The sequence below is a fragment of the Myotis lucifugus genome, unplaced genomic scaffold (assembly GCF_000147115.1).
Source record: "Myotis lucifugus unplaced genomic scaffold, Myoluc2.0 scaffold_247, whole genome shotgun sequence".
Classification (NCBI taxonomy): Eukaryota; Metazoa; Chordata; class Mammalia; order Chiroptera; family Vespertilionidae; genus Myotis; species Myotis lucifugus.
The window spans coordinates 1,707,712-1,728,279 of NW_005871295.1; the positions used below are offsets into that span (position 1 = coordinate 1,707,712).

At 41.3% G+C, this 20,568-nt stretch overlaps 1 protein-coding gene across 1 annotated transcript in view; it reads left to right on the forward strand.

Moving 5' to 3' along the window:
• The window catches only part of CUNH2orf76 (chromosome unknown C2orf76 homolog), a 69,779-nt gene that overhangs the window by 35,653 nt on the left and 13,558 nt on the right, over nt 1-20,568 (forward strand). Inside the window, exon 3 of the mRNA XM_006098820.3 lies at nt 16,651-16,701. Coding sequence (XP_006098882.2) covers nt 16,651-16,701 — 51 coding nt within the window. The remainder of the gene's footprint in view (nt 1-16,650; nt 16,702-20,568) is intronic.

Below are 20,568 nucleotides of genomic sequence, written 5' to 3' on the forward strand. Positions count from 1 at the left end.
TATGGTAGCTTCTTAAATATGGCTCCCTGTCCTTTTAACATGACCCCAGCATTCTTTGAGCAATTTCTTACTTTTTGGTAGAGTAAGACCTTCTAGACTTGTCTTATTCTTTCCCTGCCCCAGCCCTAGGATCAGCCATTTCTCTGAGGAGCTCTGATCCCATTACAGAGAATGGTATTGGGAAACCAAGATCTTTTTTTTTTTTTTTTTTTTACAGAGAGGAAGGAAGAGGGATAGAGAGTTGGAAACATCAATGAGAGAGAAACATCGATCAGCTGCCTCCTGCACACTCCCTACTGGGTATGTGCCTGCAACCAAGGTACATGCCCTTGACCGGAATCAAGCCTGGGACCCTTGAGTCCGCAGGCTGACGCTCTATCCAATGAGCCAAACTGGTTAGGGCGGGAAACCAAGATCTTGATTTATACATATATGTGCAATGTAAGTGTGTATAGCTGTCTTTTTAAAATGTTGTTAATTCTTGACATTTTACTTCTTGACTTTGTAAATTTTCTAAACTCTTTTTCCTCACTTAAAAAATGTTTTTATTTCAGAGAGAGGATGGGAAAGGGAGAGAGATAGAATCATCACTGATGAAAGACAATCATTGATCGGCTGCCTCTGCACACCTCCTACTGGGGATCAAGCCTACAACCCAAGCATGTGCCCTGACTGGGAATCATACTGTGACCTCTTGGTTCATGGGTTGATGCTTAACCACTGAGCAACATCAGCTGGGCCTCCCTTAATTTTTTTTCCTGTCTAATTTTGAGTAGTTTTATGATCAGTATTACCTGAGTAAGGAGTAGGTGAGTTATGTAGACCCATAGAGAAGACGGACTAGTCATCTTGGTGGTAACTATAAAATATTTCATAAGAACATAATTATTCCTTAAAGTAACTCTAGGCTTATTAGAGTATATAGATATGTTTATTGCTGTGTTCTTGTTAGAGGGAGATTGAGAGTTGGTACTAAGATACTGACAACTATCGAGTGTCCACTTTCGAAAGGATATCACCAAAAGCATGTTCATGAAATAGAAACAAATTCTACATTTTTATTTTAGTATCTGTGTGTTATGGGTTACAGTGTCTCAGTGTTGATACAGTGAGTGCTATGAGGCCCTTGGTACAGGACAGAATAGGTTGTTCTTGAAGTCCTCAAGCATAAAGTGTAAGCTTCAAGCTGTTACAGTGGCGGGAAGATGTGTTCTTCCCAGGGTCACTGTGTTCTGTCCTTCCCAGGACCTAACGCCTACCCATTAGAGCAGGGGGCGGATCGCAGCTAGAGGCTCAGCTGTGCCCACTCATGTCTTTCACCTGTGTTAGCAATGATTTAACCCTGGCATGTGGGAAGTGTGTTCCACTGACTCTAAGGTAGTGTTTCTCAACCTTCCTAATGCCGCGACCCTTTAATACAGTCCTCACGTTGTGGTGACCCCCAACCATAAAATTATTTTCATTTTACTTCATAACTGTAATTTTGCTACTGTTATGAATCATAATGTAAATATCTGATATGCAGGATGTATTTTCATTATTACAAATTGAACATAATTAAAGCATAGTGATTAATCACAAAAACAATATGTAATTATATATGTGTTTTCCGATGGTCTTAGGCGACCCCTGTGAAAAGGTTGTTCAACCCCCAAAGGGTTCTCGACCCACAGGTTGGCGACCCACAGGTTGAGAACCGCTGCTCTAAAGGGAACTTTTGGGGTACAGACGTTTTTGAGTTCTGGGATGTGTGCCCAGGCCTACCTTGTCATTTGATTGGGGTGCTGTGTTGCTCTGAAAGGTTGCTGTACCACATATTTACCTTTTATGAATTGTGTGCATGCAAAGACCAAGGAGTTTCATACTGAGGAGTTTTTGAAGTAATTGTGAAATTAATATGTATTAGGTACGGTGCTAAGAACTAGGTTATCTCATTTTATCCTCACACATCCCTCTGCATTAGGGAGTTAGTCCCCATTTATGGGTGAAGAAACTAAGGAATGGAGAGATTAGGAAACTTGCCTGAGTCCTAGCTTGTTTGGCTCAGTGGATAGAGCGTCGGCCTGCAGACTGAAGGGTCCCAGGTTCAGTTCCAGTCAAGGGCACATGCCTGGGTTGCGGGCTCGATCCCCAGTAGGGACCATGCAGGAGACAGCCCGTCAATGATTCTCTCTCATCATTGATGTTTCTATTCTCTCTCCCTCTCCCTTCCTCTCTGAAATCAATAAAAATATGTGGAAAAAAACACTACTTGCCTAAGATACATGACTATCCAAAGGCAAAGCTGCAGTTCACCCCAGCAGTTTAGCCACACAGCCTGTACTCTGAAACACTGCACCCCTTGTTCTTCTCTACGGCCTCCCTTGCTTCAGTAGGATCATTAAAACAAGTGGATTCACAAGTGCTCTAGTGTTTCTCATCTGAGAGCTAGAAGGATGGTTTGACATTGTGGCATAGTGAATTTACCCACAGATACAGTGTTCACTGTGATGAATGATCTTTTGGGGGTTATTTTAGATTCCTTCTTGCCTTTCTGAATATTATTTTCGTTTTTAAAATCTTTATCATTGAGAGTATTAGAGATGTCTCACCCCTTTTTCCCACCCCCTTGCCCTCCTCCATCCAGATCCTGCCCCACCCCAGGCCTTCACCGTCCTATTGTTTGTGTCCATGGGTAATGCATATATGCATATAAGTTTTTTGGTTAATCTCTTCCCACCTACCCTCTTCCCCCTTCAGTCTGAGATTCATCAGTCTGTTCCATGTTTCCATGCCTCTGGTTCTATTTTATTCATCAGTTTATTTTGTTCATTACATTCCTTGTTCATTTATTTTGATTTTTATATTCAATTATTGATATGTATTTATTGCCATTTTATTGTTCATATTTTTAATCAATTTTTCATCTTCGTCTTCATCTTTGTCTTCTCCTTTCTCCCTTCAACATTTCATGTAGTACTGGTTTGGTGGTGATGAACTCCTTTAGCTTTTTCTTGTCTGTGAAGCGCTTTATCTGATCGTCAGTTCTAAATGATAGCTTTGTAGTTCCTTGCTTTTCATAACTTTGAATATTTCTTGCTACTCCCTTCTGGCCTGCAAAGTTTCTGTTGGGAAATCAACTGACAGACTTAAGGGAGCTCTCATGTAGTTAACTTACTCCTTTTCTCTTGCTGCATTTAAGATTCTCTCTTTGGGGTGGCGGGGGGGAAAAAGGACACTTATGTAATACCCTTTGTAATACTTTTAGCGAAAAAAAAAAAAGATTCTCTCTTTGTATTTAACCTTTGACATTTTAATTATGATGTGTCTGGGTGTGGGCCTCTATGAGCTCATCTTGTTTAGGACTCTCTGTGCTTCTTGAACTTGTAAGTCTATTTCTTTCACCAGGGAGGGAAGTTTTCTGTCATTATTTCTTCAAGTAGGTTTTCAATTTCTTGCTCCCTCTCTTCTTCCTGCACCCCCATGGTGTGAATGTTGGTATGCTTGAAGTATTTGTCTTTTTCTTTCTGACTTAATTTCCCCTAGCAGTATACCTTTAATGTCTATCCATGTTGGTTTTTTTAAAAATATATTTTATTGATTTTTTACAGAGAGGAAGGGAGAGGGATAGAGAGTTAGAAACATCAATGAGAGAAAAACACCGATCAGCTGCCACCAACTGGGGATGTGCCCGCAACCAAGGTACATGCCCTTGACTGGAATTGAACCCGGGACCCTTCAGTCCGCAGGCCAACGCTCTATCCACTGAGCCAAACTGGTTAGGGCTATCCATGTTGTTTGAAATGGAAATATTTTATACTTTTTATGGCTGAGTAATATTCCATTGTATATCTGTACACATCTTTATCCATTCATCCATTGATGGACACTTAATGTTATTTCCATATCTTGGCTATTGTAAATAATGCTGCAATGAATAAGGGGTATGTACATCTTTTTGAATTAGTGTTTTTGTATTCTTTGAATAATTACGCAGAAGTGGAATAGCTGGATCACATGGTAGTTTTATATTCTTAACTTGTTGAAGAATCTTTATACTGTTTTCCATAGTGGCTGCACTAATTTACAATCCCACCAGCAGTGCACAAGGGTTTTCTTTTCTCCACATCCTCTCCAACACTGTTATTTCTTGCCTTTTTGATAATAGCTATTCTAACAAGTGTGAGGTCATATCTCATTGTGGTTTGGTTTGCATTTCTCTAATAATTAGTGATGTTGAACATCTTTTCATGTGCCTCTTGGTCATCTGTATGTCTTCTTTGGAAAAATACTTATTTAGCTCCTCAGCTCACTTTTTATTTTTTAAATGTTTTTATTGATTTTTTTTAGAGTAAGAGGAAGGGAGAGGGGAAAAGAGAGAGAGAGAGAAACATCAATTGCTGCCTCCTGCACACCCGTACCGAGGATCGAGTGTACAACCCAAGGCATGTGCCCTGACCGTGAATCCAACCTCTGGGTGCATGAAACAATGCTCAGCCAACTGATCCACATCAGCCAGGGCTCTGCTTGCTTGCTTGTTTGTTTATCTTCACTGGAGGATATTTTTTCCATTGATTTTCAGAGAGAGTGGAAAAGAAGGGGAAGGGAGAGAAAGAGAGAAACAGCGATGTGGAGACACATGGATTGGTTGCTGCCCAGAATGGGGCCAGGGATCAAACCTGCTTCCCAGGTGCGTGCCTGTGACCGGAATTGAACTCGTACCCCTTTGGTGCACAGACCAATGTTCTAACCATAGATCAACACTAGCCAAGGGTCTGCCCACTTTTTAAATTGGGTTGTTGGCTTCCTTTTGTTGTTGAGTTGTCTGAGTTCTTTATATATTTTGGATTTTTAGCCCTCTATTATATACTAGAGGCCCGGTGCACGGATTCATGCACTGGTTGGGTCCCTCAGCCTGGCCGGTGCCCTCTCGCAATCCGGACCCCTCAGTGTATATAGTAGTGCGTGAAGCGGCAGGCAGCCGGGGAGGAGCCTGGGCCTGCTGCTATGCTGCTCCTGCTCATCCTGGTCCCCCTGCGCCTGCTGCCACTGCCACTCAGTAGCGCTGCCATGGAGGCAGGACAGGTTTGCACTGCGCAGCTGCACTCGCCAGCTGTGAGCCTGGTGTCTGGTGCCCATTGGTCAGCTGAATGGCACTGCCGCTGTGGGAGCACACTGACCACCAGGGTGGCAGCTCCTGTGTTGAGCCTCTGTCCCCTGGTGGCCAGTGTGCATCATAGCGACCAATCGACCGACCATTTGGCCGTTTGGTCACTTAGGCTTTTATATATATGGACTAGAGGCCCAGTGCACAAAATTCATGCACAGGGGAGAGGGGACCCTTCAGCCCAGCCTGTACCCTCTGCAATCTGGGACCCCTTGTGGGATATCCGACTGCCAGTTTAGGCCCGATCCTAGGACATCCCTCTCACAATCTGGGACCGCTGGTCCTAACTGCCCCCCTGCCAGCCTGATCACCCCTAACCACCTCTGCCTGCTGGCCTGATTGCCCATAACTGCCCCCCCTGCCGGCCTGGTCACCCCCAACTGCCCCCCCTGCCAGCCTGGTCGCCCCCAACTGCCCCCCCACCAGCCTGGTTGCCCCTTACCCCCCCAGCCTTGTCGCCCCCAATGGCCCCCCCTGCTGGCCTGGTTGCCCCATGCAGTCTGCTGTTAAGTCGTTTGGTTGCCCCTCACTAACCCCCCTGCCAGCCTGGCCGCCCCACGCAGCCTGCTGTTCAATCATTTGGTTGTTCCTCACTAACCCCCCTGCCAGCCTTGTCGCCCCACACAGCCTGCTGTTTGTACATCCCTCTGCTTTTTTCGGTCATGACAGCCCCTGGCTTTTTATATATTAGGGTAGATTTGCAAATAATCTTCATTCAATAAGTTGTCTTTTCATTTTGATGATGGGTTTTATTGCTCTGGAGAAGCCTTTTAGTTTTATGTAGTCCCATTTGTTTATTTCTGCTTTTGTTTTCCTTGCTTTTGGAGTCAGATCCACAAACACATCACTAAGACTGATGTCAGGGAGCTTTCTACATATGCTTTCTTTGAGGAATTTTAGGTTTTAACTCTTACATTCAAATATTTAATCCATTTTGAATTAATTTTTGTGTATGATTTAGGATAGTGGTCTACTTTTGATAGTGGTCTTCTTTCTCTCTCTCTCCTCTTTCTTTCTTTCTTTCTTTCTTTCTTTCTTTCTTTCTTTCATTCTTTCTTTTTTTCTTTCTCTCTCTCTCTCTCTCTCTCTCTCTCTCTCTCTCTCTCTCTCTCTCTCTCCCTTCCCTTCCCTTCCCTTCCCTTCCCTTCCCTTCCCTTCCCTTCCCTTCCGTCTTTCTGTCTGTCTTTTCTTTTCTTTCTTTCATGTGGCTGTCAGTTTTCCCAGCACCATTTATTAAAGAGACTTTCCTTTCTTCATTGTATGTTCTTGGCTTCTTTGTCATTTGTTAATTGTCCATATATGTGTGGGTTTATTTCCAGGCTCTCAATTCTGTTTCAATTTTTGTGTGTCTGTTTTTGTTTTAATATCATACTGTTTTGATTATTATAACTTTGTAGTATAATTTGAAATTAGAAGTGTGATACTACCAAATTTGTTCTCAAGATTGCTTTAGCTATTTTGGATCTTTTGTGGTTCTCTACAAATTCTAGAATTATTTGCTCAAGTTCTATGAAATAGGCCATTGAACATTTGATAGGATTGCATTGACTGTAGATTTCTTTGGATAGTATAGACATTTAACAATATGAATTCTTTCAATTCACGAGCATGGAATATTTTTTCATTTATTAGTGTCTTCAATTTCTTTCATCAGTATTTCATAGTTTTCAGTGTATAGATTTTTTTACCTCCTTTGTTAAATTTATTTCTAGGTATTTTATTCTTTTTGATGTAATTGTGAGTGGGTTTGTTTTTTTAATTTTTTTCCAATAGTTCGTTATTTGTGTATAGAAACACCACAGATTTATGTATTCTGAAACTTTACTGAATTTGTTTATTAGTTCTAACAGTTTTTTGGTGAAGTCTTTAGGGTTTTCTAAAAATAGTTTTACTTATTTCTTACTTCTCTGGATGTCTTTTATTTTTTTTAAAAAATATTTTTATTGATTGATTTTTAGAGAGAGAAGAAGGGAGAGGGAGAGGAACATCTCTGTGAGAGTGAAACATTGATTGTTTGCCTCCTGCTTGTCCCCTACCGGGAATCGAACCTGCAACCTGGGCATGTGCCCTGACCAGGAATCAAAATGGCAACCTTTTGGTGCATGGACTGATCCAACTAACTAAGCTTAACCAGTCACAGCACTTTTTATTTCCTTTACTTGTCTAGTTGCTATGTCTAGGACTTCCTATACTTTGTTGAACAAAAGTGGTGAGAATTGGCATCCTTGTCTTTTTTTTTGATTTTAGAGAAAAAGCTTTCAGCTTTTTACCGTTGTGTATGATGTTAGCTGTGGTTTTTGTCATTTGTGACCCTTATTATGTTGGGATATGTTCCCTCCGTGCCTACTTTGTTGAGAGTTTTTATTTTAAATGGATGTTGAATTTTATCAAATGCTTTTTCTGCCTCTATTGATATGATGTGATTTTTTATCCTTCATTTTGTTAATGGGATGTATCATGTTGATTGATTTACAGATGTTTAACCATCCTTGCATTTCTGAAATAAACCTCACTTGATCATGGTTGTATGATCCTTTTAATATATTGGTGAATTCGTTTTGCTAATATTTTCTTTTAGGTTCTCTCAGCCGACAGAGAAAAGAAACATATCAACCTTTCAACCCGTGTGTCATACCTATACGTTTTCATGTTACCCCTTGTATCTATATGTTAAGCATGAGCTCTTACTGATGTTTCCAACTCGAATCCACCCCCACATGGGCATTCTAGCTTCCTCCCCTTGTTATCTGAACATTCTCATCCTTGTATTGGAGAAATTCATGGATGGCTTTTCTCTGTTGCTAGTGGGAGTGGGTTTCTTGGGGTGCTGCTGGAATAAGCATTTCAGGAGCCCCCCACAGGAGGGTGAGATGTGGTAGAAGCTTTATTTGCATGGAATTATATTCCTCAGTTTCTAAAGTCCCATTTCCCTTAGTCCAGTCCTGGAAGAAGTGCAGCTGGGGATTTAGCAGAGTTAGAAGTAAAGCCAGCACCCTGAGTGTCTGGGTCCAGTTTAGCGTTACGCTAGTTGCGGTCCATTAGTCCATTGTATGTGGGGTCCACATGCCTGTGAGCCATGCGGACGAATGCAGGAGTGTGAGTTCACAAGCCAGGAGTGCCAACCAAGACAACAAGAGGGCTAACTCCTTTGTTTAGGAACTTAAGTATCTCAAATGTTCCCAAGCTTGCAGTGGCCACGCCTACTCTAGCCAGTGACCTGTTCCCAGGTGTGACTGACATACAAGTATCTTCCCTATGTCACCCAGACTTTAATGAGCATGTGTCTAAACGGTAGCTTCCTGGCAAAGCTGCTAAATGACATGCCCATAATATTTGGCCCTCCCTTTGCTCCTTTTCAATTAATTATTAACTGGGTTATTATATGGTATTTACTAAAACAGTGAGAAGCCTGGCTCCCATCATCATCCACCCATTTACTCGATTGTTTAATTCTTGTACATTACAGCAGTGTCAGAGCTGTTCATCTGTAACCTGTGGGAAGCAACTTGATATTAACTAGGGTACAGTGCTTTTGTGTATTTACTTTGGCCTTAGTCTCACAAAATCTGTTTATTGCCCAAGTTATTTAGGTCGGCATCCTTTCTTCCATTCCCCCAGTAAGGTTGTTTCATGTATTTGTAATGCAGTTAGATTGTTTTGTTACCGTCTTCATTCTTTCCTGGGATTCCCTGACTTACTAAATGTTTTTGCTTTTTTGTTTTGCTTTTTACTTTGCATACATTAAGATTCACTCTGTGCTATAAAGTTCTATTTTGACAAGTGAATAATGTCATGTAGCCACTGTTACAATTGTTTCACTGCCCTAAGAATCCCATGTGCTTCACTTACTCATCCTCCCCACCGAGTTCCCGGCAACCACTGATCTTTCTTATCGTCTCTATAGTTTTGCTTTTTTTTCTTTCTTCCAGTATATCATATAATAGGAATCATACAATATGTAGCCTTTTCAGACTGGCTTCTTTTGCTTAGAAAGAATAAAGGTTGTCCATGTCTTTTCACAGCAAGTCATGTCTTTTAGTCTCCTTTAATCTGGAATAGTTCCCCACCTTATTTTGACTTTCATTGTATTGATTTTTTTAAAAGAACAATCATGTCAGTTTTATAGAGTGTCCCATAATCTGGATTTGCCTGATTGTTTTCTCATTATTTAATTCAGGTTAAACATTTTCAGTAGAATTATTGTGTAGGTTGCAGGTCAACAAACTATAACCTGTGGTCCAATCACACCTGCCTCCAGTTTTTATAAATAAAATCTATTGGAACACAGCCACACCCACGTGTTCACATGCTGTGGTGCTTCACTGGCAGAGTTGTGTGGTTGTGACTGTGTGGCTCAAAGCCCAATGACTCACTAGCCGGCTGTTACAGAAATAGTTTGCTGACCCCTGATCTGTGCAGTTCCTCCTCGTTCAGCACATCAGGACACTGTATATCATTATGTTCCATTATTGATGAGACAGTTGGAAACAACTCGGTTAAGATACTGCCCACCAGATTTCTCTGTTGTAAAAGTATCTTTCAAATCAATAAGTATTGGATGGCGTGGTAAATATGAAGACTATGCGTATCTTGTTTCCAGTGGTTTCAGCACCTATTGATGAATCGTTGGTGTTGCAAAATCGGGATTTTTTTTCTTACTCTTTGATTCCTGGCATTCTTCTGTAAAGAAGCACTTCCCTCATGCCCCTCTTTTTTAGAAAGAAATGGGTTAGTTTTTCAGTAGCACAGTCATAGCACATTATCATCTTCTCACAAAGGTCCCATTCCTTCCAACACAGTGTGGAGGTGATGCTCTTCTGTTTATACCACACGGTGTACTACAGATGCTTTAGTTTAAATGCTCAATCTGTAAATTTAAAACACAAGATACACTGTTTTCTGTGGCTGTGCCTTATGGGATAAGAGTATAACAACAAAGAGAGTGTACTAAATAATAGTGGTTAGCTCTGGGAAGGCAAGGGTAATGGGATTAGGGAGGGACAGAAAGAAGGTTTTAACTGTGCTCACATCATATTTAACAAAAGAAATAAAGGCTCTGAAACAGTTATGACAATATGTAAACATTTGTTAAACTTGGTTGGTGGGTTCAATGACTTTTTTGTTCTGTTCATCATACCTTTTAATGTTTAGGCTATTTCATAATTAAAGTAAAAAGCATCTTGATACAGCTTAACCTTGGAATATTGCCATAATATCTGATAGAACCCCTTATGAGATTAGAGTTTTAGGACATTGTTCTGATTAACATTAGGTGTTTGGTATTCTTGCACATACAGGTTAGCCATTGAGTTAGTACATTTATTATTTTTCCTTACGTGTTTGTGCTTTCCTAAAAGTCTTCAAATGTAGGTCCAGCATCTAGTAATAAGTTACAACATATAGCACTTCTATTTTCAGAGCTTTTACTATGAGGTGAAGAGTTATTAAACATTGATATTCTAATAATTTTTCAGACTTTACTGATTTTTATATTGATCTGTGTTTCAAGATTTTAAACTCCTTTGTGGCATCCTCATACCAGCAGTATATTTATTAAGCTGTCTTATTTGTCTAATAATTTTTCTGTAGTTGCCCTCTTTTGGAGACCTAAGTGAATGAGTAAAGTTAGTGGTTACCTTCTTGTGAACTTTACAATTGTGAAATATTAAATTGTTTTTTTCCAGAATTATGCAATTCTGAATTCTTCTGTAAAAGTTCATTAATTTTCAAAGTTAAGTTCAAAGGTGGGGAAACAGAATGAAAGAAAACTCAGTGCAAAGTGGAAAATAGTTTCAGAATATACTAGTAATAGATATGCCACAGACTTTTGCTTTCATCCAAGATGGAGAAACAGAACTGGACTTATTCTTCTACTTGAAACAACTAAAAAAACTATGCAAGCCAGCCAGTGTTGCTCAGTGGTTGAGCATCAGCCCATGAATCAGGAAGTCATGGTTCCATTCCAGGTCAAGGCACATTCCCAGGTTTTGGGCTTGATCCCCACGGCTGGGGGCATGCAGGAGACAGCCTATCAATGTTTCTCTCTCATTGATGTGTCTATCTCTCCCTTCCTCTCTCTAAAGAAATCAATAAAAAATTTTTTTTAAAAAAAATTAAAACTATGCAAAATATATGAAATAATGGTTTTCAGAGATTGGACATCAAGTAGCACAAAACTGTTGTCCCCACAATGGGGGAAATAAACTGGTGACCCCTATGATTACTGCCTGGAGAGAGTGTGCAGGCCACAGAGCGGGGTGGGGAGTCCAGGCAGACCCTGGCAGGTTCCATGAGTTTATGAGTCAGAGCTGGCAGTCTGGAGTGGAGCCCGGAGAAGTCATAGGGCAGAGTCCTGGAATAGAGAGCTGTACAGAGCGTGAGCTCTGAGTATGCATAGCAACTTGGATGAAGTGGAGGGCATGAGTCATCAGTTGGATGAGATCAACACAAGTGTGTAAGGAAACTACTAGAAGCCATGCAGAGGACCACATGATGATAACAGAAGGCAACATGCTCAGAGCTCATAAAGGGCTTGGAATAGTTTTGTTTGCACCAGCCAGAGTGGAAAACCAAATACTGGGTGGAGTTTCTAGAAGGGTATTTCTGCAATATAATAGGCAAAAATTAGCACTAGGCTAGATTCTGCTCTGCTCCCACCTAACAAAGCTCAAAAGCAAGACTCAAAAGGATCTGTTGCCAAGTAACTTAACTGTTCCAGAACAAAGCTCAGGGTGTTTATAAGAATACAAATATATCCAGCACTCAATAAATGTCCTGCAACAAATCAGCACTTACCAGTCATGTAAAGAGAAAACAACCATAATTAGGAGAGAAATAAGTCCATTTGAAACCAATCCAGGAATGTTGCAAATGACAGAATTAGTAGACAAGGACAATTAAGACAGTTTTTTAAATAACTACATTGCAAATAGTTAAGCAGGTAGAGGAAAGACTGAGCATGTTGAAGATGGAAAATACTTTAAAAAAACAACAATCCAGAGATAGAAAATAAAATGTCTAAGATGGATATACACTGGATAGCATTAACATGTAGATAATATGAACAGAAGAAAGATTAGTAAACGTGAAAACTTAGCCACAAAATATCTGAAATAAAGCACAGAGAGAAAAAAGACTGAAAGAAAAATAAATAGAGCCATAGGGAGTATATGGGGCAACTTCAACTTCCAGTAGCCAAATATACATGTAATTGGAGTCCATGAGGAGAGGATCTGGGACAAGGGAACAGAAGACCTATTTGAGGAAATTATGGCTGAAAATTTTACAAATGTGGTGAAAATTATAAACCCACATATTCTGGCAGTTTAACAAATCCTTAAAAAGCGACATCAAAGCATATCATAATCAAATTGCTTATAACTGGTAATAAAGAGAAAATCTGAAAAACAGCCAGAGGAGAGAACCAAGATGGCAGCATAGGTAAACGCCAGTACTTGCCACCTCCCACAGCCACATCAAAATTACAACTAAAATACAGAATAGCCATCACTGAGAATCGCCTGAAAGCTGGCTGAATGGAAGTCTTACAACTAGAGAAGTAAAGAAGAAAGTACACTGAGACTGGTAGGAGGGGCGGAGGCACGGAACAGGCTGGTCCAACACCCACGTGTGCCGTTTTTATAATAAGGAGGGATATCTTAGCTGCAGAGGCCTCGTATGAGGATCAAGGGGTCCAAGCCCCATACTGGGGTCCCAGCCCCATACCAGACCCCCAGCCCAGGGTTCCAGAGCTGGGAAGAGAAGTCCCCATAACTTCGGGCTTTAAAAACCAGTGGGAATTGTGGCTGAGTGACAATGAGGCTGCTGGAAACCCAGGCAGTTCCTCTTAAAGAGCCTGCACATGAACTTACATAGACTTGCTCCCTCTGAGCTCCAGCACTGGGGCAACAGCTTGGGGAGATCCAAGGACATATGGGGAGGTATTGGATTGTCTGGCATTGGAGCGGCTTTCTCTCAGACAGGGATGCTTGCAGGGGTCATTGTTCCTGTGCGGAGACCTCCGCAGCCTCAGAGCTGACTAGCAGCCATATCTGCGTTTCCATCAACTTGGCTCACTGTGTTCACTCCACCCTGGTGATTCCCTGAGCTCAGCCCCATCCAATTTGAAGCCCCACCCAAACTGTTTGCAGTGGCTTTTTCATATGAATGCCCTGTCCTGGGTCAGGCTTTAGACTTTGCTAAAATCTCTCAAATAAGCAGTGGCTGGTGTCAGTGTGACCCATACCTAGCAATAAGAGGTCCAAAACAGCTTGGCCTCCCCTGGGCTCTGCTAAGCCCACCACAAGTAGCAGCCATCTGTAGATTGCTCTGTAGCTCCTGCTGGGTGGCCCCAGGCAGTGGCTGACTTTGCACCTCTCGGGAAGCCCCAGAGCCAGTGCACCTGGTGGACAGCTTCAGAACATACCATATTACAACTTTACACATACATGAGCGACACACTCAAGGGGCAGGCTCAATTGTGAAGCAGCACAGCTGTGGAGCAGCACAGCTATGAGGTGGCCCTGGGGAGATGCAGCCCCGATCTGCTCCACCTGCTTCTTTCACTCTGCCCTGCGCTATGCAGTGCCAACTTTCTCTGTGCCAGTCTACTACACACTGCTTGCTCTGCTCTGCTCCACTATGGTCTGGTGAGATGTCTTTAGTGTTTCATCTCTGGTGTTTGAGCTCCAGCCAGGGAAATGCAGTCTTTAGTCCTCAGTGGAAGGGAAAAATGCACTTTGGGGCCAGAGGGGAGCTAGTTTTCTAGACAGAAATCTGCACCCCTGGCTCCTGATTGGTTCATGCTCATGCAAATGAGGACTCCAAATTCTCACAGTTTGACTAGTTCAAAAGTCACTGCCTTGACTGGTCAGAATGGAGCTGCCCTGATTGATTAGTGAAGATGCCGATAGGAGATGCTGTGCAGCTCCAATGGATGGAGACAGCCTCAATCTTATTGGTTGAAATAGGATTCCAGGAACTCCTTTATAAGGGCTGGCTCAGATCGCAGGAACACAGTGCGTGCAGGCAGGCAGTTCAGTCCAGATTTCTCCCTGAAGTGTGGTTTGCATGAGAGGCCCCTGTGTAGAAATGGCTTCCAGACTCTGCTTTTACATTTGAGACCAGTTAGTCATCAGTAGCCTTCTGGGTAGGTATCTTCTTTCTCAGGGTCCACAGGTGCTTTGCTATCAGATCTCACGGCAACCTTCTGTTTGACCCATTTCACTCACTTATGTCATCTGGCTGCCCCCTGTAAACTTCGTTTGTCTCAGAATCATCTCAGGAAGTTTTTATTGTATATTTAAACATTTATTCTTGGAACCAGCCTGTTGCAAGTCTGCTCTAGTGCTGGGCTGAGTGACGGTTATGTGCAGCAGGTGGGAATCACACTCTTAAGACGTAGCCCTGGCTGTGAACATACCTTTGTTACAGGATTTACACAGGAACATGGGCTCTCAAGAGTGGGGACTTGTTTTGGTAACTTCTTTTTTAAATATATTTTTAGTGATTTCAGAAGGAGGAAGGGAGAGAGAGAAAAAGAGATAGAAATATCAATGATGAAAATCATTGATTGGCTGCCTCCTGCACACCTCCTACTGGGGATATGCCCTGACTGGGAATCGAACCCTGATCTCCTGGTTCATAGGTTGAGGCTTAACACTGGTTGGGCGGTAACTTCTTATTGACCCTGTCCCTGAAATATCTGGTAATAGGTACTTTAAATGCTGTAACATGAATGAATGTGTTATATTTTAATTTCAGTATGTGTTTGACCTCTAAAACGCATATGTACTTAAAAAACACATTTCCTGCTTTAGCCGGTTTGGCTCAGTGGATTGAGTGTCAGCCTGTGGACTGAAGGGTCCCAGTTTTGATTCGGATAAAGGGCATGTACCTCAGTTGCAGGCTCCTCCCTGGCCGGGCCCTCGTCAGGGTGTGTACAGAAGGCAACCAATCAATGTGTTTCTCTCACGTCGATATTTCTCTCTATCTTTCCCGCTTTGTTTCGCTTTCTCTAAAAATCAATGGAAAAATATCCTTGAGTGAGGATTAAAGAATAATAATAAAATAAATAAAGACAAATCGTTAAAAAACAAAACAAAAAACACATTTCCTAATTCAGATGTGTGGGTTTTTAGAGTTTACTTTAATAGGTAACACATTCATGTAGTTTTAAGATCAAAATATAAAAGGGAATAGAGTGAAAGTCTTCCCACTTATGTTCTCTCTCTGACCAGTACAGCATGCTCCCTCCCATCAAAGTATAAGCAATGCAAACATATATTCTTATTTTTTCTTTTTACTAAAAAGGTGGCTTATTAAAAATAATGTTCAACTTCATGCCTTCTTTGCTGTCAACATATCTTGAAGATCTTATATTAGTGGAGAGCTTCCTACTCCTTTTTTTGATTGTTTTACATTTGAAAAATGTTTCATTGTTTGGGCATATTCTAATTTATTTGACAAGTACCCCCAGTGAAGGACTTTTGGATTTTTCTAAGCGTTTGCTATTTTAAACAAGCTAAAGTTCCTACATTTGTATGTATGTCATTTCACACATATGTATACACACAGGAGTGTGCAAAGTCTATATGATAAATTCTCTAAGTGGAATGGATGCACATGTTATTTTTGATGTATATTACCAAATTGCCCTCTGTAGGGATTGTAGCATCAGATGTATTAGTTAAAGCTAATATCGATGTTTGTAATACTGTTTTAAAAAGAATATTTGCTCTCTTTTTGTTTTCTTTGCTGAGTTACCTAAATTTTGGTAAGAGAATTAAGATTGTTCTAGATCATTGGTTTCCACTATGGGCCAAAGACTCTCAAGGGGTTCCCAGATTTATATGCTAAACGAACATCAACTATATAAACAGATAATGTCATACATGTGAACTCTGTATTTCAAATGTACATAGGTGAGATTGTCCTATAAAATAAAAGCCTAATATTGCTAAGTGTCCAACTTTTCACCAGTCACTATGATGCGCACTGACCACCAGGGGGCAGATGTTCTGGTAGGTTAGCTTGCTGCTGGAGTCCGGCAGATTGGGACCCGGTGAGACAGCCGGACATGCCCTGGAGCCCTCCCATGGTCCTTCCCCAGCTCTGATTGGCCCCAATTGGGACTGGGCCAGACGAGCCAGACACACCCTGGAGCCAACCTCCCACCGTCCCTCCCTGGCCTCTAAAATATTTCTTCTAATTAATTTCCTTTCAATGTGCATGAATCTGTACACCGGCCCTCTAGTGTTTAATAAAATGCCAGTTTATTCAGTAGTGTCACTGAATTCTTGGCTCAGCTAGTAGCAGCTCGGCATCTTATCAGTGGTTGCCTTGTTTCACATGACCTTGGATCTTGCCAGGATGTCAGCTTTGTTTTGTGCCCCATCAGTTGTTGTTTTTTTTTTTTTTTAAAGTAGTTTAGACTGGAGGTATGGGAGTACAGAACCAAAAGACTGCATATACTTTTTATAATAAAAATGATCTTTTTCTTATAGATATTCCTTTAAGGACCAGCCTGCCACCACCATTCAGAAATTATAAATATGGTAACCAATTTTTCTTATTCTTTTAAAGCATATATTAATATATGTCACATTAGTTTTACATTGATATGAATTTAAATTTGGTTTTCAAAAAAGAATTTACTATTTGTAAGTAAAAACCAATATGGACGTTTATTTAGAAATATAGGAATTCTGATAATGTGTCTTTAAAGTACATGTGATTGTGCAGGGAAGTGGCCTGTTTGCGAGGAATAACATGTTGGCAAACTGTCTGAAATGAATTTCTTTGCCGGGTAATCAGAAAAGGAGAAATGATTAAAGACTAGGAGTAAAAAGAAGATGTTTAAGATTTTAAATGCCAGTAACTTGAGCGTGTTGTGCAGTAATTTTTATGTTGCAATTATTATTATTATTTAAATGTTTATTGTTGAAAGTATTACATATGTCCCCTTATTTCCCCCATTGACCCCCTCCAGTCCACCCCCGTCTCCCCCTGCCCCTGCCCCAGGCCTTCATGTTGCAATTATTGATTTTAAAGTGTAGTAATAGGCAGTAGTAAGCTGGGTTTCACTGTTCGTTATAAAGATGGTACAGTTGGTTATTAAACTGAGACTTCTCTTGAGAATTATGGTGCACCTAATAAATATTTCTGCTAATTGGTATAGACATTTTAAAGTATAAATATTTTATTACCTAGATCATTTTTTTGGAGTAGCTTTTAATTCTGTTCCCATTTGGTAGAGCAACTTCTGACCTAAAATTCTTTGAAATCACAGTCTTCCCCCGTGCACATGCATTTTAATATCCAGAGACTAATTGTGAGGTCGCTGGGGGTAGTCGGGCAGAAGCTGAAGGCACTGAGTGGAAAGTACTTTGATTTATTGGACTTTAAGAATTTGCATACTAAATACTGAGTAAGAGAAAGGAATAAAAGGTATGATTAGGTAAATATGAAACTTCTCAGTTCTGGCCTTCATGGCTTTCAAAACACAATGCCTTGAAATAGCACCTGAAGCTTGAATCAGTCTTCAGACGCCATTTCCACAGAAAAACTATACATGGCTCCCCCCTTCTGCATGGTTTGTATCTATATTCAGACTTGTGTTTCGTGTAAGTTATTTTGAGAGATAAGTTTTAGATAATGAAGGTCACAATATCTGGCTGCCAGTCATCATGGTAGGTATGTACCTTTTACATGATTTTACCTTATTGACATCTTTTTGTCCTAGTATTCCTGCACTATTCAGAGGAATTGGCAAGAAAAATGAATATGCTTATCTGTGAGAAATGAGAGAAGTACTAGGGCTTAGATAGACTTCAAGTGATTCTGTCTGAATTTGGCTCCTCAACAATCTGCTGCTCTGTGTTCAACAAGGAAGGCCGAAGTGTTACTTTCTCACCAGTCACTGTCCAGTGCTGCTACGTGCCCTGTGGGAACAGAACTCTTTGGGTGTTAGGGAGTGGAAAGGGCACAGAGGCGAATTTCAGTTTTGTTAGTTGCTGTCGCCATGCCCTGGGACAAAGGGCTGGTTCTCTCGGCCAGGCCAGGCCACGGACAGTCTGAGGTTCCTCAGAGCCCTTCATTCATTTATAAATGTACTGAAGGCCCAGTGCACGGGTTTGTGCGTGGGTGGGGTCCTTCCTATGCCCTCTCACAATCTGGGACCCCTCAGGGATGTAGCAGTGCCGAAGTGGCAGGCGGCCAGGGAGGACCCCCAGCTGGGAGCCGGGTGCAGCTCTGCTGCTGCTCATCCCGGCCCCACTGCGCCTGCCGCCCCCCAACTCCCTCCCCCGCTCAACCCCCTCCCACCCCCCACCCCCCATAGCACTGCCACGGAGGGGGGAGAGGCTCCCAACTGCTGCAGCTGTGATCACCAGCTGTGGGCCCAGTTTCTGGCTGAGCAGCGCTCCCGCTGTGGGAGCGCACTGACCACCAGGGGGCAGCTCCGGTGTTGAGCGTCTTGTCCCTGGTGGCCAGTGCGCATCATAGCGACTGGTTGACTGGTCGTTCTGGTTGTTCGGTCATAAAGGTCGCTTAGGCTTTTATATATATAGATTCCTCTCATTTAATTGGTATCTACATGTATTATTTATTTACCTTGACCAAACTGTGTTCCTACAGCACAGGGCATGTTGTCTTATTTTTAAATCCTTGTTGCCCAGGCACATCCATTGTGCAGTGTGGGGCTGCTGATCCTATTTGTTTTATATGGCTGCATGAGATTAAACAGTGCACATGCAAACACGTTAAATACTCCACAAATATAAAACATTTTTATTTTTATGAGGTTACTTTCCTCAAGGAATTTGCAGTAAGGAAACAATACCCACAGATGTTGCTTCTGAAGTTTTTTTTTTAAAGAAGTAAAAACAAGTAAAAGATCATTGAGCAAAGGAAGGGACATTAATACACCTTTTGCTAGCTCGTCATTCTCTTTTCTATCTCTTTCAAGTCTTACCAATTTCCATTGGAGAGAAATATCTGGTGAAAATTTCCATTCAGAACATTTATTTTCTGCTAAAAAAAGTGGCCTTTTTATTGTGTGTTGCAGGACTTACTAGAACAAAGATATTTCTAATTTAGTGGCTCATTACAAAATATACAGAACATGATTAATATTAGGTAAGGTCAGACTCCAGTTTTGCAGGTTGATTGTAACAGACGTTAAGCAAGGTCCTTTTACTAAGCAACAACTACAAACCAGTATGGGTTTCTCTAACTTGTCTCTAGTAATAAACTAATAGCTATCTATATTGAGAAAAGGAGTGTAGAAGGTAACTCAATAATAGATGATCCAAGAGCCACATTTGTTTATTTTCTTTTGTACCCTTGTGAGCTAATTTTTAGCAGTTGTGGCATATTTACATTTCTAATGTTCATATTTTACTTAGATTAGATTTCTTTTTATTTCTTAACAATACATAGGATTAGGCTGACTTTGCATTAAGAATTACAATAGATAATTGAAATTTGACTACTTAAAATAATGGATAATTCAGAGTGGTAGTTCTTAACTGAATAGGTACTCCTATTCTATATTGTTAGAACAGGGATCCTCAAACTTTTTAAATAGGGGGCCAGTTCACTGTCCCTCAGACATTCCACACATGCGCACTGCGGGCCCGGGATGAGTCGGCAGCTAAGCAGGACAGGCAACGGCGGCAAAAACACCTGGCGGGCCAGATAAATGTTTTCGGCGGGCCGCATGTGGCCCGCGGGGCCATAGTTTGAGGACCTCTGTGTTAGAACATAGTTAAATCGGGGTCTGTTTATTTATTTGTCAGATATATTTTTATTAATTTCAGAGATGAAGAGAGAGAGAGAGAGAGAGAGAGAGAGAGAAAAACATTAATGATGAAAGAATCATTGTTTGACTGCCTCCTTCATGCCCCACACTAGGGATCAAGCACGTGCATCCCGGGCATGTGCCCTGACCGGGAATTGAACCATAACCTCCTGGTTCATAGGTCAATGCTCAACCACTGAGCCATGGCATCCGGGCTCAGGATCTGTTTTTTTAAATAGATCCTGTTATTTCATTTCACTGCTGGGATTCCTCATTGAATCAAACAGTGTGATGAATAGAAATGAAGTTCAGTTTAAGGTTAAGAGTTTATTCAGGTATAATAATACATACATGTAATCATAATACATTAATTAAATGCTTAAGTAAAACTGAGTTAAAATTGTAAAATATCTTAATTTGAACATGTGGAATGCTGTCTATTATATGATTAAGAGCTGATTGTTGGCAGTCAGACTTTTACCCAATGTGGAGAAATTACTTATTGGAAAAGTACAGGGTAGCCTCACTTTAGGACGAACAGAGGAAGGAGCGAAGGAGGGACTGGATAAAGCAGGGTGGACGTGGAGGCCTGTGCAGTGTTGAAAACCAGGCGGGTATCAGT